Here is a 20,196-nt window from a genome sequence, read left to right on the forward strand (position 1 = left end):
CCATATCTTAATTATTTCTATGTATTTTCTATGCTATTTACATTAAATCTTTTTTTTCATAGACTTTACAACTCCACCATCATAGATCAATCTTTTAGATGTGAGAGTGATCATATATTTCTCAGCAAATATAATGTTACATACAAGTTTGTAAGCAATAAAATGTGAAGAAAATACAATTAAAAAATATGTAGAAATTGTAGATATTATCAAATGTAAATCTTAAAAAATATAAATAACTATAATTTCTAATATTTTATAAAAGTAATTAAAAGAAGTATTAATTACTTTTTTTAGCAAAAAAGATAAAATTATATTAAACTAGAAACTAAAATAATTACATAAATATTTCCAAACAACAATAGTTGTCACTAAAGTCAATAGAATAAAAATCCAAGGAGGTTTATTATAGACCACATTTAGGAAACCTCAAAGGAGAACGGGAGAACAAGAAAACGACAAGAAAAAAATATAAAACTATCAACTCGAATCATGACGAAGGAGTGAAAGAAGTTGTGAGCTATGAATTGGAGAAAGAGATCCCAAATCTATAACATTTCATCTATGATCATCATCAGAACAAGCCCATTTAGCCAAACAATCAACAACAACATTCCACTTATGAAGAATGTGAATAAAAGAGAGAGAATCAAAATTTCGAGCTAGGCAAAGAATTTGACCCACATAAAGAGAAGACTGAAGAATTATCCCATTATTCAATAGGGAAACCAAAACCATATAATCCATCTCACAAATAACCTTTTTTCAATCCGATTCACAAGCTTTCTCCATAACTACTAAGACAACATGAACCTCCGTGTGATTATTTGTATCAATCCCATGATGGAAGATACACCACCAAATGGTGTTACAACCACCTTACTTAAATGGGAGATGTCAAATAGAAATATTTATTAACTTAAAATTCTAAACAAGGAGAAGAAAAATTAGGGCAAACCGTGTTGGCGCACAATCAGTAATGAAGTACGGTGACATTGTAATGAACGATTGCATTGCCTGATTGGCTATCGAAGGAGTGAGTTTGGGCGAGAGCATACCCTCGAGCCAGCCTGAATTTCCCACTTCCTCCCACAATCGCCATCTCTCTAACCTCGTTAAACACGGCATTGTTGCCCACCACAGCAAGCGTACTGCCATTAAACTCCCCGTCCTGAAAAACATAGGTGACCGCCATTAGAAGGTGAACTTCCTCTTGGCTGGCGGAGGCGTACAAACCCTGAGCTTTGCCCACCAATTTGGAGGTGGGCTCAGGCCCTTCCGTCAATGGATCGTCCATCACATATACCAGTCCAAAACCAGTTGCCGATATGTTAGTCGTAGGAGCAGACGCCACGTTCACGGCCGTCACATTGTTTCCTGATATTCTGTCATGGAAATAGAATTGCAGGTTACTTATTTTCTCCTCCAACGGATATGCTTGAGCAGATTGCAGGGAAAAGATTGTTATCATTGCGGCTACTGCAACTGTCGCTAAACGCTTGTTTGTCATCATCATTGCTGGATCAAAGAAATGGGGTGGGATTGAAGACAGGAATTGGAGGAGTTGTTATACAACGAGGATAGGCCATTCGTGTTGACTACGTTATATCAAATCTGAAGTTTTGATGGTATAGTGTGGACTGTACAATGATATTAAACTGTGGACTAGGTGTACCAACTGATGTGCACTGCAAAGTTGACCTACCTAATAAAGACTTCCGGATCCTATCCTCTAAATTCTAGGTTTGGTGTTGATATAAATAATGTACTATTTTCCTACTATTGTGTGCCTGACCCAAAACAAAATTAAGGAATATTATGGGGCCTGAAAAACCATGGAACAGCTAACTAGAACATGCTTTAGGAGTTTGATTGTTTTCCAAGAAAAATGAGTACCTAGAATTTCCTATAAAGTTATATGAGGCACACCTACCCCACAAAAAGTGTAGATATAAGGTTGTCATGGTAAAATTTTCAGATTTATATCAATTTTTAATTGATTTTGGATTTTTTTTAAGAAAATCTTTTCATATGATTATATAGTATATGAGACATATTTTTGTGTTAAGATTGACTCCTTTTTCTTATTTTATTCTTTCAAATTCTCACTTAAGTACATTTTTATACATCTATTAATCTTTACCTTATCTACATTTATGCTCACATTTTCAATCTTTTACTTATATACATTCATTCTTGATCCCCATATTATATATTCTTTATCTCAAGTTATCACCATGACATGCATGAGCAAGCCTATGTTGCATATATTTGATCTAAGAATCATAGTTTTTATATTTAAATTTTATTATAACCATTGAGAGTTGGCCTAGTACATATTTATGTAATGATTTATTATAACCATTGAGAGTTGGCCTAGTGCATACTTATGTAATGATTTATTTTGCCTAATGCTTCAATGATGCCATCATACTTAATCCTCATGTTTAGTTCATCTTTATTCTTTTCCGATCCTTCTTTAAATTCTCAAAATCTTCTTCTAATTTTTTATACTCCTTTACCTTCTTTTCTAAATTTGATTGTGTTAATTCATACACCCTTTTTGCTTCTTCCAACTGAATTCTCAAATCAGAAAAAGTTTTCTTTGACTCCTCAAGAGATTTATTTAGCATATCTTATTCCTCAGCTACAACATACCTATATTTTTTGTATTCTTTTCTCAACTTTCTAAGTTCTTCTAGAGCACTCACAAGTTCACCTTCAAGATCTACCTCAGCTTCAACTTCTTCTTTTCCATCACTAGGCACTTGCTCATCATCTAGTTCTCCTTGTGCCATAAAGAGATTGACTTCTTTTTCACCTTCATTGCACCAATCTTCAGAGATACTTTCTTCATCAGAGGCATCATCTTCAAATATGTAAAGACTACTCTTTCTCCTAGAATTTCTTCTTTTTGGCTTATAAGTATTCATCATCCTTTCCTTGCCAATGGCCTTCATGTTTTTCTTTTCAACTTCATCCTTCTCTCCATAAGGGTACTTAGATTCAAAGTGTCCAATCTTGCCACAGTTGAAACATTTGAAAGGCAACTTACCTTTATACTTTTTTGAACCTCTTTTTAGCTTCCTTACAATTTTTTTTACAACAGCATCAGAGTCATTTTTATCCTCATTTGTTGTTTATTCTTTTCTTTTCTATGTGGTGTTGAAGCCAAGCTCTCTCTTTTATGATTATCCACCTATTGTTCTCATCTCATAAGCTTACAGAGAGCCAAATAGTTCATCCATGGAGAAATTTTTTAGATCTTTAGCTTCTTCAATAGCAAAGACTTTTGTATACTACCTTGTGGTTAATGATCTCAAAACCTTCTTGAAAATAACTTCATCTCAGACATCCTCTCTAAATATTCTTATAGCACTTATATTTTCATCCACTCTCTGCAGATAGTCAGCTATCTTCTCCTCATCCTTCAATTTCAAGTTTTGAAATTGAGCTCTTATATTTTGTAGTTTGACTTCTTTCACTTTAGTATCTCCTTCATATATAATTTGCAGTTTGTCCCATTTTACTTTTGTTGATGTGCAGTGCATGACTTTCATGAACTTTGTATTAGACAAGCTACTCAAGATTGCATTCTTAGCTTTCGCAATTGTTCTCATATTCCCTTTTTGCATCAGGGTCAGTAGGAGGAACTTGATGAATAGTGTAACCATTCTTCACTAGCATCCAAACATCAAAACCTAAAGAGGACAAGTAAGTCTCCATTCTTTTGTTTCAAAAGCATAGTTGGTGCCATCAAGTATAGGGGCTTTAGAGGAGGATTCATTTCTAGCCATTGTGTTCACGAGACAAGATCTACCCAAGCTAGAGGAAGATTTACAGTAAGGGAATCTAGGACTCTGATACCAATTGAAGAACACAAATGGACACTGAGAGGGGGGTGAATCGGTGTGTTTTAAAAATTTAACTATGTCTGCTAATACTGAGACTACAAATTAATTAAGAAGACACGCACACACAAATCAAACCACAACACTATATTTACGAGGAGAACCCAATGTGGGAAAAACCTCAATGTGAATAGTTGTTGGAGTCTACTACTCCAATCCAGCCTCACAACGCATAACAGTTTACAATGTTTAGAGCACCAAACCAAGGAGTACCAACCCCTAATTTAATGAGCACCTACTCAAAGGAGCACATACCCCTACTCTGAGTACCCACTTAGAGATTTACAGTAATTATCAAAGTTTACAATGTCATGATAAAACCTTGTTACAAATGAGTTTTGTAACACTTAAAATCTCATATCTTGAGAATGAATTTCTCTTCCTACTGAGGTTCCTTCTCTGTTTCTTCTTCTTCTTTTTCTTACTCTCTATGGTTTTGTGGATATCTCAGTCTCCTCTTAGTAGAAACACACTCTATCTACATTCTATCTACACAATCGACTAGTTGAGAAATTTTTAATTTACTTCTATCTCAATCTCGACAACCTACTTCTGTCAACTCATATTTACTACCCTGCACAATTACCTCTGCATAGAAGAATGTTTTTCCCTCCAAATTTGCAATTTACAATTAATTCATCTGTCTCTCTGGGATTCGATCTATAGCAGATTGGATTTTCTTTCTTGGATCGACCATCTACAATAAATGGCCCTTCTCTGATTTACTAAATGTTCTTTGTACTGGGTTGCTATATTTATCATACTCAATCTGTCTAACAGATTTGATTCTGCCTCTATCAATTTCCTCAAGCCCTTCAACCATCTGCAACTCGATTGCCATTAATCCATTTTTTATCCACTGTCGACCTACCCTGAAAAGATCAACAACTACCGCATTTAGATCCTTTTTCACCAACTTCTATGTATTAGATATTCTCATCAACAAGTTAGGGAGCCACATGTCTCCATTTTCTTTGTGCAAATCATTCGGTCAAGGTCGGTCAACCTCCACGTAAAAACCTTGTGCCTATCGGCATCCACAGATGTCGTCAAAATTATTCTTAATCGACATCCAAGTCACTTGGTCAACCATGGTCAATCATCACATGGACTATCAATCCAATCGGGCTACCTCGTTCTTTCTTTTCGTTATCCCGCATCATTATTTACAAGCCTTTTTTACCCATGTGGGCTAGCGAGATGTACAATTATTCAATTTCTCTATGCCCCGCAAGAGTTCTAACTTAAGGTCTTTGACATCGCGAGATAGCGGAGGACTTGTCTCATTTCTCCTTTTGTTAGCCCGCACAACATTCGGATTGACCTCTTAACCCATTCGGGATAAGAGACTTCATTTTTTCTTTGTCTTCATTTACCGCGCAAGGTTCTCCTTTCATCCCTCTGCATGCCATGAGATAGCGAGAACCTTCTCTCGCTTCACTATCTTATCTCGCATGAGTATCGTCTCCTTCTTCTTAGCAATGTGGGCTAGTGAGATACATATCTTTCTTCTCCTTGTTTTACCCTGCACGACCATCGCATCTCACACTTTGACCACGCGAGATAGCAGGAAGCTCAATTCCTACCTTTTTCCTTTTAACATTGCATGGTCACTATTCATACGTCCATCATGTTGCAGGATGGTGGGAAGCATCTCTTGCCTCTCCTTGTATTACCCTACACAACCATTGCTTTTAACGTTTTGATGTCGCGAGATAGCGGGTTGCAACCTCTTACCATTGTATTTGTTAGCCCGCACGGTCATGTCACCCTAGCCTTCTACAGTGTGGGATAGAGGGATACACCATTTTCTTCCGACTTCATTATCCCACAAGTTCATTTGGCTACCTTCCAACTTGTCACAGGGTAGCGAGATGCCAGCACAAACACAACGGGTCCCACATAAACACAGCACAGCTTGAGAAAATCACTGAGCCGCCAGCACATACATACATATATGTGAACACCTTGATAGATGGGGACCACTCAAATCCAACTCATCCTTTCCAACTAAGAACGATACTTTGATAAGTGACAGAGATCGTCAAGTCAAATCGCCATTCTAGTTGAACTGCCATGAATCAACGAATCTGAAATTGCATTACCTATTTTTGTGTTATGCACACCCCTGCATCTCTGCAACCTCTTGACATCCCTGCAACTCTTATTGATATTAATGATAATAATTCCAACAAAATTGACGTCAGTGGGTGAATGTAGAGGTGTTACGATTCCTTCCAAGTGCAGGCATAACGCTCAAACGACCACCTACAGATTGTCAAATTCACGGGATGCTGGCGCATTGCACGAATGTATCTGCACCACGCTAGTGTCCAGGGGATGACAACTCAACGAAGTTGTTAAGATTCTAGTCTGGAGCTGACAAAGTGATCTAGGTGGGCAAAAAAATAAAAGTGGTGGTACACTCCCTCTAATGATGTGGAGGAAGGCACCATTTTTTGCGCTAAATTGTACAAGGTGTGATTTTTGATATTACAACAAGTACATTAATTTCCCCCAACCATATAATCATATGAATTGTAGTTGACATAGACATGTTTCTAATGCATCATATTGGTAATCAACACTAAGCCTATTTTTTTACACCTTCGATAGTCATTTTCTAATTCATTTTTAAAAAATAAATGATTGATATTTTGACTAGAGATTTATCTTTGCTTCACATATTTTGAATCTGAATTTGAGATAAAAATATTCTCCTCCTCTAATATTTTATATAACTCTTCATCATTTCATCATTCTACAATAGCTCTTGATTTTTTTATCATCTTACATTTTTATTTTGAATCTTTCTACAAACCATGTGTCTCAATTCTCTTGCATTGATTTTCTTTTTTTCCTTCTTTCTTATTTCTATGTTGTATTCCTTTAACGGTGTCTCTTGAGCTTACATCTCATAGCTCTCCTCTATGTGAATAGGTCTCATAGCTCTCCTCTATGTGAATAGGAATACTAATGGACACACACACACACACACATAGGGTAAGAAAATATATACAAAACATATCCCCATTCCATTCAATTTCTCATAGAGGTTGAAATCTTAACCAAACTATGGGTTTGATCACTTTAGAAAGATCCCAAGTAATAAATTTTTTTCTTGTCCTAGTTAAATGTACAATTGAAGATAAATCTCGCAATGTAGGCATAACATACCTTATCTCTGATTATATGTGCTCCTCTTATTGTCTGTCTTTTGTGTTCTATTTTGATGTCCTCGTAGATCTATATATTATGTGTTTTTATTTTTTTTCTTATTTTAAAGCATTCCCAAACTTTGTTTTATGTACTGTATGGCCTATGTTTAGGACATTCTTGGTTCCATATAGGAAATTGATATTTATTTGTTTATTTGTTTTTTAAATGAAAGCACAAAAACCAAACTATAGTGCACATTCTAGACAATAGTATAGGCATTGTAGGGTATCTATTCTAAAATCCCTCTAGAATAATTTGTTAGGATTATTGATAGTCCCAAAGATACTGAGAGGGGGGGAGTGAATTAGTATCTAATCGGTTAGCAAAATATTTAAACTTATTAAGAATTTTGCATCCCAAAACAGTGTACCGGTAAATAAGAACTAATCCAACAAATAAGAATAACAGAGACAGCATAGAGAACGCACCATAACACAAAATATTTAATGAGAAAACCTGGTGTGGGAAAAACCTCAGTGGGATTTGTGACCCACAATATTCACTCACTGGCCAATGAATAAATATTACTTACAATGAGGGGTCTGCACATGCAGGAAGGCCAACTGCCTAGAGCACACTACTCAATAAGAGCTACACTGACTACAAAAGTGGATTATGAAATCCAATACAATGTACTGCTTCAAATCAGCATCAACTATGCTAGGTTCAGTATCGGTTTAACCTCATTCCATTACCAAAACCTTCGATGTCAACTATATCACCTTATACAAGATTTTCACACTTCCATACATCCTTAGTTACCTAAAATGACCTATAAGATCTCATACATATATATGAGTCTTTTACAATATGCCATGTCAGCTTTTACAAAAGATAATTACATTTAAATACAATAAACAAAAGTTAATTCCCTGTTGGCTGGGGTGTCGATATGCATTGTTGCCGCTGTCGGTGAAGTGCCTGCCGTTGTATGTAGATGTCTATTGTCGATGTCGGTAACTGTCGGTGGCTTACCAGATGAATACCAATTGGTTGCCATCAATAACAATATCAACTATTCTCATAAGAGTGTGGAATGCCAACAATCTCCCCCTTTGGCATTGATGGCAACACTCATGAGAAAAATCCAAAAAATGTTCCAAAAACCAAAGTCCAAAAAGTTAACAAAAATATGTGCTCCCCCTGAGCAAATGATCTCTTCTGAATCATCAGTTTTCTCTCTCCACTACTCCCCCTTTGACATCAATGACAAAGGTTGTCAAAAATAGTGAAATGAGTGTAAAAATGTCACCTCAAAGTTTGTAACCGGTTGGTTACAATCTGGAATATATCTGCAAAAACCAAATTAAGACTCTGCATGAATCTATTGCTATTTTTCAAGGTTGCCTCAGTCTGTTGGATTGTGTCAGTGAGATGCTGCATGTTCTCTTCCGATGATCGTTCTGCTTGAAGTAATGCCTTAGAGATTTCATTTCTCAGAGAGATTAGATTGTCCAACTTAGGACCAAGTTTGTATTTAAGTTCTCTGGCATTTGACTTAATCATTGCCTTTTCTTTCTTAAATTTCTCCAATTTCTCCTCAAAACCTGCTATTTCCTACTCAATAACTGATATAGGTTCAGATGAACCAATTATGTTATCAGCTATGTCATCTATTTCTTGTTGTACTCTATTGGTCTCCTTTTCTATGTCCTTTGTCAAAAGATGTGGTTTGCATGTTTCTCTGTACAACTCTTTGTATTCCAAAATTGTAGTGTTCAGTGTCAGTAATAGTGTATTCATGTGTTCTGTACATTTCTTTATTGTGTCCTCAAAGAATTTATCCTTCTCCTTTTCAACTTTCTCTTTGAAGGTGTCCTCATTCACCTTATCAACTGTTATTACATTGTCAGCAATGAATTTGGACAATGTGTCCAATTTACCTAAAGAATCCTTTACATGATCTATGTTACATTTTGGTGCAGTCAATTTAAGATTTGGTATGGTGTCATCAATTGCCTTGTAGGCCAATGCATTATAGTCTGTTATCTTCTTGATTGAATCCAGGAGTACCTATGTTACATTAGTAGGTTTGAATTCACTTTATGAAGTGTTGGATGTCTGACCTATTACCTTAATTACCTTTGCTCTTCCAACATTTGTAACCATTTTGCTTGTGTTAACCTCCGGTGGATCAATCTGAGTTTGCATTTCAACCAGTAAAGGTTTGTCTGATTGTTTAGGTGTCTCGGTGATTGTCGGTTTCTCTGCTTCAATATGTACCTCTGCCTCAGTAGGTTTCTCTGTATGCTCAATTGTCGGTGTCTCAGACTCAGTAGGTTTCTCTGTGCCAACATCTATAACTTCAGTATCCCATGGTTGTTTTGTTTGTAATGATTGCTCTGATTGTAATGATTACTCTGATGGGATCTCAACCTCAACAGTCTCTACCGATTTTTCAGCAATGTTGCCACTATCAACATTATCATCCTTAACCTCTGTAGTGTCCTTATCCACAACAATATTCACTTCCTGAGTATCCACATTCATGGTGAATAGTATTTCAGATTCAAGATTAGTGTCATCATGTGTGATACCTTCACTGTGAGTAATCGGTGGATCAATAATATGTACCAGTGTAGTATCCAAAGGTGACGGTAAATTGTCAGTGATCTTGATGTTTGGAATACCACCAATTTTACCTTTCCCCTTGTCCTTATCCTTCTTATACACCTTGAATATTTTCTTTGGCCGGTTCATTTCCTCTTGTTTTTCTTTTTCCACAAAAAATATATCCCATTTATCAACAGTCTCCTCTGCAATCTCATTTACTCTACCTGCCATCAAAATTACCTGTTGGTGACCACTAGAAAAAACGGATCTGTTAGCCTCACAAATTAGATCATCAATTTCCTCTTTTGAGTTAACCGGATGTACAGCTAGAATTTTTTCAACTTTTAGTTTCCATCACTGCAATCCTTTTTGCATCTAATCTTCTACATAGTTCATTAGGTAAATCATCCACTACTTCAATTAAAACCCTTTTGTATATATCCAGATGTAAAATTATACTGTTCTCAATGCTTTCCTTGTCTGAATCTTTGAATGTGTTATACAATTTACTCACATTAGCCAAATTACCATCATCAGTTATTTCATTTAGTAAATTATCTAATGAGGGTATGACCGGTTTTTGTTTCTTCTTGGGAGTTAGTTTCTTAGCCGGTTGTCTTAATGCCTGTTGTTTCTTCCTTAAAGTCCTTGTTCTTTTGGGTGAAGGAGAGGGTATCGGTGAAGGTTTTTTCTTCCTCTCAACTCTTTTGAATTCAGTTGGTATCTCATAGTCAGAAGATGTGCCAACCGGTGAAATATGTGCCTCTAGTTGCAATCCTTCCAGCTCACTAGCCGTTATCCTAGTAAAGTTCATAAAATTTTCTTTAATTTCTTGTACCTTCTGTGATGCATCCCTACTATAGTTTTCTCTTTTCTTCCTTTGCTTCATTTTTTTCACACCACTCTCAATAGTTTCAGCACTACCGAAAACTTGTTAGGTTGGTTCTCTTGGTGCATCTAACAAAGCTTTTGCATATGTCTCAATAATGTTGAGATCTACCTCATAGCCCATTTCAGTTACCCATACAGTCCTAGGAAGTACAGCTTCCATCTGTGTCTCATCCTTTTTTATGACAAAACTGATTTCTTTGTCATATTTGTCCACTACACTCTGCGGTAGTCTTTCTCTAGTTTTCATTTTAGCTTGAAAAGCTTTAAAGTATTCAGTTATATTGTTGTCTTTTGTAGTTCCCATGTCGATAAAAGCTTCTTGTAATTGTTTTCCTACCGATATGTCATATCTAAAGTCTTTTGGTCCTATACCGGGAATTTCCCTAGTGAAATACAGCATTAAGCATACTAAAAGATTACCAAAGAGAAATGTCCCTTTCTTATCTCCTTTAATCTTTTTCAAATTATCAATGAGTTCATCTTTCGGCCATTCACACACATCAATCATTGCATTGTTGTTGACCATTTCATAAGCACTATTAATGCAAAGACTAGAAACTTAATAAAGTTTGTTTGCATGTGTAGTCTTGTAACCAAGATCATACGTATGAATCTCACATTGATGTCTTTGATGTCATTCGCTCTTAGTGATCTACTTTCTAATGTTGCTCCAGTTGGGGTCATTAATTTGTTGTTAGGAACTTTCTTTGTTTTGTCTGGTCTACTGTCGGTTGAGGGCAAACCAGTTACTACCCTAATTGCTTGCCGAGTAAATTTGCAGACATAATCCAACCATAGAAATTATCCATGTGCTCTACTTAGGATAATTCTCACTACTTCTTTCGAAAATTCAAGGATATTCAATATCTCAACAAAACCTAAAGTCTCCACAATCTTGTGTTCAGGTTTAACAGTGTCATTTTCATCACAAATTACCGTTCTAAACATTTTCAACAATTCCTCAGAACCTAATTCTTCAATGTTGCAATGAATATAAATCCTAGGTTCTTTAGCATAAGCTACACCTTTAGGAATTTTTGAAAATGCACCTATGGAATCATCTTGCTTAGCTACTTCGGGAATTATCTTAAACACGGGCCTATGGCGTTTTACGTTTTCCAGGATAGTAGGGTTCGCAATAAATTTGGGAGCAGAAGAAGAAGCCATTTGAAAAATACCTTTAGCTGCCTGACAACATCTGAATGCTTGAAATAAATCGCTTCACACCTTCACCTTGAATGCCTTAGCTCTTTTTCATGCTCACTACTAATTTGAATGCTCGGTGAATCAAAAATGAGGGAAATCTGATTATTTATAATGACTTTTCTCTCAACAACAGCATTAAATGCTCGTCAGTTAAGTGAAAACTTAACACATATGTTGGTAAAGAAGAAATCTATCTTCTCACCATCGATCGAGGGTAATCTATATGACATTCAATTTTCTACAATACCCCCAAAGGGCTACTTCTCAGTTGGATGAAGAATCTCCTGCCGGTGGAGGGTTACTCTGTTCTACCAGTGAATAAACAGTCTCATCAATATTCTGATCCGTCTTCCTAATCCATTATTTGAAAATTATTGCTTTACCTCATCTACCTTTTCTTTGCCTTTCAAATTGGATCCTTTATTATTTGTCGGTGAAGTCTTACTTCTACAGAATTTTGCAATATGTCCAATCTTGTTACAAGCATAGCAAGTCACATTATTCCTCTGAATAACTTTTCCATATCCTATAACGGTTTGTGTTCTTCATTGATTAGATAAGTGTCCATATCTTCCACAAACATAACATTTCACATTCATTCTGCAGTTTTCTGAATTATGACCAACTTTGTTGCATTTCGAACATTGACCAGTGGGTGCATTAATGTTCTGATTATTTCTAAATCTACATTGATTTTCTTTATGACCATATTTGTTGCAATTGAAACATTTGCCATTAAACTTGTAATCATTAGGTTGTCTTATTGGTTTACTGTGATCATGATTGTTTGCAGTACCGGAACTTTCTCCAACTTCAAATCCAAGTCCATTAGTATCTCCATTTGGTTTCTGACTTTTCAACATATCATCAAGTTCTTCTGAAATTTTCTTGAATTTCTCTTTGTGTTGATTTGCAGTAGCCAACTCATTTTCCATAATTCCCTTTTGTCTCATAGGTTTAGTTTTATCATGTTGCATGTGAATCAGATCTATCTTCAACATATCATTTTCATGACTGAGTCTTAGATTTTCATTTCCAGCATCATTGAGTCTCCTAGTCAAGTCATCTTCATTCGTCTTTCTATCTTCAATGTCTTTACAAAACCTCATAGTCATATCTTGCATTTCATTCTTCATAGTACTGTTTTCTTGTCTCAACTTGTTCACAAGTTCATTAAGAGTTTCATTTTCATCATTATCATTTTGCATTTTCTCATGAAGTTCTTTTCGTTTATAACCAAGGAAACCCCTTGGTTATATAGCCAAGGAGACATGGGATTAGACAAGATCATGACATGCACATTAATCCTAGATGACATGAAAGAAAAAATATTAAATGACCTAGGATAGAAGAAGTAAATGAAAAAATGTAAGATAACATCTTATGACAATTAAAACTTCTAGAAAGACTACTAGGACCTAAGTAAACTTAACATGTGAATAGGACCTACTAGGTGAACTAGTTAGGTAAAACATCTTATTTACACCAACAAGCCCCTATGTGAAACTTAGGGAAAATGACACAAATTCAAATGATCCAAAGATGATGATCAGCCCTAAGTACTAGACCATGTTAGGTACCCATGTACAAATGCAAACTCACACAAACAAAGAGAAGGAGAAAACCTAGTGGGAAAAAACTCCTCCCCACAAATATTAAAAAACAATAATCTTAATGATGAATGGGAAGGACAAAACCCCATGCAAGGAAAAAGTTTATATTTTAATTATTGCTTATATTTTAGTTTTACTAAAAGTAAATCATTAATGTCAAAGTGTAAGGTTAATTGTCTTGTTAACAAAAAATATTAATATTTATTTAAAATTTGAGAATATATGATGCATTAGTGAATAGAGTCAAACCATATATGTCACTTTCTAGTGATCCAAGTTATAAAGTTGGATCGACCTGTTGGTCATTTCCTTTAGAAAAGTGTGACATAACTTTAAATTTTCATTCAAAGGATCTATGCAAAATCAATATTTTTGACCATATAGATTGCAAATTTCAATTCTTGTGGACCTCAAATGTCATCTTTACAAACAATTTGACTCAAACAACCTAGATTGTGGACGTTAAATTCAACAATGGGGAGAGCTCCACTGTGTATATATGTGGAATGTAAGTTGTGCATGCCTTTAAAAATATAAATGTGTGTGAGTGAATTTGTGTGCATGTGTGTGTGTGTGTGTGTGTGTGTGTGTGTGTGTGTGTGTGTGTGTGTGTGTGTGTGTGTGTGTGTGTGTGTGTGTGTGTGTGTGTGTGAGTGAGAGAGAGAGAGAGAGAGAGAGAGAGAGAGAGAGAGAGAGAGAGAGAGAGAGAGAGAGAGAAAGGGGGGGGGGGTGCAAGGGAAAGAATATTCTTACAGGAATTTTGATAGTTTATTAAAACTTGGTTGCATTTTACCACAATAGTACTTAAATGCAATCATATAAGTTTAATTGAGTTTAGGTTTTGCTTCTCATCCTCACATTGCATAGGGATGATAAATTACCTAATTTCATTTTCTCATTAAAGTTTCATCAAGGAGAAAGTCATCTTCTACCACATCCATTGAATCATAACAAATAGATAGATATAACCTCATTGTCTCCCATATTGATGAGATAAGACAATCCATCATTTTCACCTCCTAATATGCCAACACAAATATGCTCTCATTTCTCATTTCTTTATTCACTTCCTTCATAGTGCCTTCCTCCACCTTAGGATGGGAAGAAAGAAGCCAATAGAAATCATCATATAGGATCTACTCACTAATTCTAAACTCATCACAGTATCTTGTAAAGATTTTTCGTTAAGATCGTCTTTAATTTTTAGTTGAAATCTTGAGATTAGACCTAATTTGTGTTAGGATAACACATCTATTTTTTTAAATTGACTAAGAGCATCCAAGATAAATGTCAAAAATAAAAATGAGAAATGAATGAACGAACATTTTAATAACATCCACCAGATCAAACAACCTAAAAGAAAATGCATTTGAAAAAGAGAGAAAAGAGGAAAACATGATTACAGGACCGTTAAAAACTAATAAATGTGTCGCCACTTAAAACAGGGACCCACCCAAGGGCGGTGCGCCTTCATTTAATGCATCTCCAACTTCAAGTATTTCAGTGCAGGGAGTAGCAGGGCTCATTTACTTGTTAAAAGAATACCCGATCTTTCTTCGTCACAGCATTTGGGAGATAATGGGGATCCACCGACAATTCGGGGAATTTGCAGTGGCCGTCACAATCCTCATCTGTGCTCTGCAAGCGACTGAGGGGGCAGCCAAGTTGAAAGGAAGAAAGGAGAAAGTAAGCAATCTGGAATTCTATTTCCATGACAGAGTTTCAGGAAAGAGCGTGACTGCCGTGGAGGTGGCGTCTGCTCCATCCACCAAAACTTCGGCCACTTCATTTGGATCACTATTTGTGATGGACGATCCCATCACCGAAGGGCCTGAGCCCACTTCCAAATTGGTGGGCAGAGCTCAGGGATTGTACGCCTCCGCAGGCCAAGAGGAAGTTCACCTGTTAATGGCGGTCACCTATGTTTTTCAGGACGGAGAATTCAACGGCAGTACGATCGCCATGGTGGGTAACAATGCTGTGTTTAGCGAGGTTAGAGAGATGGCGATTGTGGGAGGAAGCGGAAAATTCAGGCTGGCTCGAGGATTTTGTCTTGCCCACACTCATTCCTTCGATATTAAATCTCGCAATGCAGTCGTCCATTACAATGTTACTGTACATCATCACTAGTATTAAGTTATCCTGAGTAATGCATTCTCCAAAGTGCTGTATGGGTACATTTGGATATCACTAGAAGTTGCATATTAGATACTGGGTATGTTGATAAGGTTTATAAGGTATATAAGATTGATTAATTGATTATATTTGAAATATATGAATAAAAGTAAGTTATAAATTTTGTAGGAAAGTAGTCATTTTAAATTTGATGTACAAAAGTTCATATTGATCTGGTGTCATGGTTAAGATGTGGTGCTGTTGTTCTTGTTGTCAAGATCCAAATGCTATTGGAGTATTATTTATTGAATGTTTATATTAGAGATGGCATTCTTTTTTTCTGAACTCACTGATTCATAGCTTTGGGTCAAAAGTGTTTAAAGCTTTAAAAAAAGTGATGTAGAAAAATTTATATAAATTATATAATGATTTAATTATATATTTTTGCATATAGTGAGGAGTGTCAATTTCATATAAAGGAAAGGTTTTAGATATTTACTACTAGTATGGCACATATAAAGGAAAAGTTTTAGATATTTACTACTAGTATGGCACATAGATGATCCTCTTCTTTTCTATTAAGGATCGTGTATTGAATATCCTGCATGAATGTATATTGTTGTTATCTAAAGGTAAAGGATATACAAAGATCAAGGAAAGGTTTTAGATATTTACTACTAGTATGGCACATATAAAGGAAAAGTTTTAGATATTTACTACTAGTATGGCACATAGATGATCCTCTTCTTTTCTATTAAGGATCGTGTATTGAATATCCTGCATGAATGTATATTGTTGTTATCTAAAGGTAAAGGATATACAAAGATCAATGTGACATCATACTTGTGACACTATTGTGAATGTGAGATATTGACAAAATCTATGTTTATCATGCCAATTGTTGTTTTCTAAGTATTGGACTTTAAGATTTGTGGATTGTAAATGCTCACACAATTTTAATGGAAATACAATGTACAATGCAAGTCATCATGGATGTAACACAAAATCAATCTTTTCTTTCTATTCAAGATGTTTTCTTTTATTTCTTCGTGTATAGTTTTATGGTTTTAAGAAAGTGACTTCATTTTAATAGTCTTATGTATAAGTGTGGTCGCGTGAATTTGGAAGGATCAATATGATTCATTAATTTTTTGGGGATTGTATATAAGATAGAGAACCTATACAAAATCCCTGATAATATGACATCTATTATATCCTTTGATAGTCATATGATTATATTTAGATATTTTTGTAAAAAAAAAAATTAAAATTTTTTAAGGAAATATATCACATAAAAGAAAAAATTTCACACAAACTAATAAAATTCAACTTAGTATCTACTATACATATAGTCTTGTGCTCCATATAAATGTGATGTTAGGCACCTAGACAAGTCAAAGTTATGGGTTTAAATGTGCATACTACCTCTACATTTTCCTCACCTTTTTATCAAGAATGTATCCTTGTGACGATTACTTCTTGTTCTGGGTAGAATTGAAAGTGCATTTCCTCCTTTTTTTCCTTTATCTTGGCATCTAGAGCACAAATAATACCAATACTCAATTCTCCCCTAGCCTCCTCCACTTTATTTATCAAAACCTATATAGTTTATGTGCATGCCATTCCAACCCCAATTCATCTTCTTATTCACTACTTCAAACAAATTATGGTTCTTCACTTGTAAATAGATTAAGAAAAGAAATTTAAATGTGGGGAAAGCGTAGGAGATAATTATGTGCATGTTCATTTAACCATATCTAAGTAGGGCGAGATTAAGCATTTTCTTGTTATTTATTGTAAATGTTAATATTGGAGAGCACTCAGGCCTGTTAATGGGCTACTGAGGGCTAATCTTCAGAGTAAGGGCAATCCTACCCCGGAGTGGACTCCACTTGAGAAGGGCTAGATTAAGATTAATTTTGATGGAGCATCGAGGGGCAATCCAGGGCCCTTGGGTGTTGGGGTGATTGCTCGTGATAATCAAGGAAACATTTTGGCCATTGCGGCCAAGCGATTGGTGGATGGATCGAACAATGTTGCCAAATGTCAAGCTGCAGTGGAAGCTATCCTTATTGCTGGGAAGTTGGGAGTCAAGAAACTTCATTTAGAAGGTGATTCTCAGGTAGTGGTGAATGGGATTGCACGAGGGTGATTGGAAGCGTGGTTTCTAGATAAGCAGGTGCGTAGGATGCAATTGTTGCTAAACAATTTTGAAGATTTTAAAATTACCCATGTCCTGAGGGAGGCTAATTTGGAAGCTGACAAACTTTCTAATGTGGGAGCAAATGGTTCCTTGGAAAATTTGTTTAGCATGTTTGAGGACTTTAGAGATTGTAGTCTTCTTGAGTAAGATTCGAGTTGATGGCTTTGGAAAAGTGAACCCAAGTTCAAATTGTTGTGACCACTCACAACCTTAGCACTATGGGAATTCAAGTCCCTCGTGGTGTGTGTCCTTCAATCTTGTTCCAAGTGGCCTTGAAGTGTTGGTTGATGATGGAGGTGTGCGGAGGGAGTGTCTAGCGATGATGTTGGGATTAATGTGAAGCATGTGAAGCTTTCATGACAAGAGATGGAGGCGGCCTTTAAGTCCCTTGTGTGTTGATTCCTGGCATTTTGTGGGAAAGCTTGGTTTTTGAAGGAGTGCTCAGGGTTGTTTTATGTGTAGCGGAGAGATAGAATGGAGGCGAATTTTTCGGTGGAGTCGGACAGACAATTGCTTGCTTTTCGAGGGCCGATTTCGAACATCAGGCTTTCGAACGTTTTCAAAGTGGACGGAGATGTCTTCTGGAGGGAAATTAGGCTTCTGTTGGGAGAGGAATTTCTTTCTCAGGACTGGCGACCCAGAACAAATCTTGACATCTCGTCTATGTTTACTGCTTTGGCCTTGTAGGTGGGGAAGTCGAAGGAGGAAGTGCAGCGGATCTCTTCACTGGTTTTATGACCCAAATGGTCAGGAGGCTTGCAGGATGTGGTGGCCCGTTCTGACATTGGTGTGGGGTTGAGGATGGTGGAGGGCCCAAGTAGGAGGATTGGTGTGGATGTTGGGGAGTTGCAGCCTTTTGTAGTTTGGTCTTCTTCTCGGCCAGTCGCGTCGCAGGTGGAGGATGCAAGAAATGGTTGGGCGAAGATTGTGAACTTTGTTCGCCAGTTGGGGCCGACTAAGCGTTTCAACATCCGCGGGAAGGTGACTCCCATCTGGTCTGAGGCCCCCCTGGACGAGAATGGGAGGCCTCTGGTTTGGCATCAGCTCCCAAAGAAGCTAAAGAAGGTGGTGGAGTGTGGGTCGTTGTGTGGAGGAAGGCCTGGAACGATGCCAGGTGGTGGGAGTGAGCAGCAGGTGGCTAGTTCCAGTAGGGGTCTTCCCAATTTCTCAAGAGAGGAAGCTTTGGGATGGTTTCGTAGTTAGGCTGGGCTAGCTGGGGTTAGTGGTGTGGTCCTTTTTGTATTCGTAAGCGACCCTTTTTGAGACTATGGGTCTTAGTAGGTTGATGCTTGGGTTTTTTGTAGTAGGGGCGTGACCCCTTGGTTTTGCAAATTGTCTTTCTGCCCCTCAATTGTAATACTTCTCTTTCAAAGCAATATATTACTATATGTTATCGATCAAAAAAAAAAAAAATTGGAGAGCACTATTTATATTTTATTTATTTATTTAGGATTTTAAAAAAAAATGAGAAAAAGTAAATAGAGACACACCTCTATGTGTAGATAAAAAGGAATTATGATTAATAGATTTAATATTTATAACAATTCCCCATAAATTTTATTTAATCACAAAAAATAACAAGATGGAGTTGTGGCCTATAATAAAGAGACTTATTAGCTATCTATGTATGGATTAAGAACATTCAACGCCAACTTCTTCTCAAAATTATACAAATTTATCTCTACTCAAAGGCTTGGTGAAGACATCGACAAGCTACTCATTGTTCGGTGTATAAGCTAGCTCAATTTATTTATTAAAGAAATCCTAACGAATAAAATAATGATGCACTTAAATATATTTTGTGTGAGCATAGAACACTATATTCTTGGATATATTCAACACAAATTTATTATCACAAGATCAAGTTACTAGTGTTGAACATCTTCAAGATGTTTCTTTTAACCATATAGCTTTATAGGTTGCTACAATAATTTTCTTGTATGATATACTTATATGGATAACAATATTACCTAATGTTGATACTTACAGTTCCATGAAACAATGATAGGTCCAAGATTTAAGTAGTAAACAAAATATATTCTAGATTCTTTGTAACTTGCCTTATCTAAATATAGAAAACCAACAAGTTTTATTTTTTAATTCTTTGAATATTTTAATCTAATTTGATATGTTACTTGAAGATATCTTAGAATATCCTTCAAAACTAACCAATAAATCTCTCTACTTTGGATTAGTTAAGTATTAAGATGGAATTCCAACAACATAATATATGTCTAAACTAGTAGTAACCAAGTCAATCAAATTTCCTACAAAGAACCCCTATCAATATTTTATTGATTACTTTATCTAGGTCTTTCATCAACTTAATTCTTATCTCCATTGGTATCAAGAAAAAAAAATATCCTTGCATTCTAAACCATGCGATAATTTCTTTGATGTATTTCATTTGAGAGAGAACTATTTTATAAGTGCTTTCTATATTTCCACTCTAATAAAGTAATGAAGCAACCCAAAATTAGAAATA

The 20,196-nt window shown here is 36.0% G+C and overlaps 2 protein-coding genes across 2 annotated transcripts; one reads left to right on the top strand and one right to left on the bottom strand.

Annotated features, from left to right (window-relative positions):
* Nucleotides 1-728: 728 nt before the first annotated feature.
* On the bottom strand, nucleotides 729-1,514 carry LOC131060292 (dirigent protein 23). Its single transcript, XM_057993465.2, has one exon. It carries the CDS (start codon nucleotides 1,511-1,513, stop codon nucleotides 974-976), a length of 540 nt encoding a protein of 179 aa, XP_057849448.1. The 5' UTR covers nucleotide 1,514; the 3' UTR covers nucleotides 729-973.
* A 13,373-nt stretch (nucleotides 1,515-14,887) lies between these two features.
* Nucleotides 14,888-15,740, top strand: LOC131060293 (dirigent protein 23-like). Its single transcript, XM_057993466.2, has one exon. The coding sequence runs from the start codon at nucleotides 14,972-14,974 to the stop codon at nucleotides 15,521-15,523; it is 552 nt and encodes a 183-aa protein (XP_057849449.2). The 5' UTR covers nucleotides 14,888-14,971; the 3' UTR covers nucleotides 15,524-15,740.
* The last annotated feature ends 4,456 nt before the right edge of the window (nucleotides 15,741-20,196 follow it).

This window comes from Cryptomeria japonica, chromosome 1 (assembly GCF_030272615.1).
Source record: "Cryptomeria japonica chromosome 1, Sugi_1.0, whole genome shotgun sequence".
NCBI lineage: Eukaryota > Viridiplantae > Streptophyta > Pinopsida > Cupressales > Cupressaceae > Cryptomeria > Cryptomeria japonica.

What these genes read in the sequence shown, in the direction of transcription:
- LOC131060293 (XM_057993466.2), top strand. Translation starts at nt 14,972, where the DNA reads ATGGGGATCCACCGACAATTCGGGGAATTTGCAGTGGCCGTCACAATC.
- LOC131060292 (XM_057993465.2), bottom strand. Translation starts at nt 1,513, where the DNA reads ATGATGACAAACAAGCGTTTAGCGACAGTTGCAGTAGCCGCAATGATA.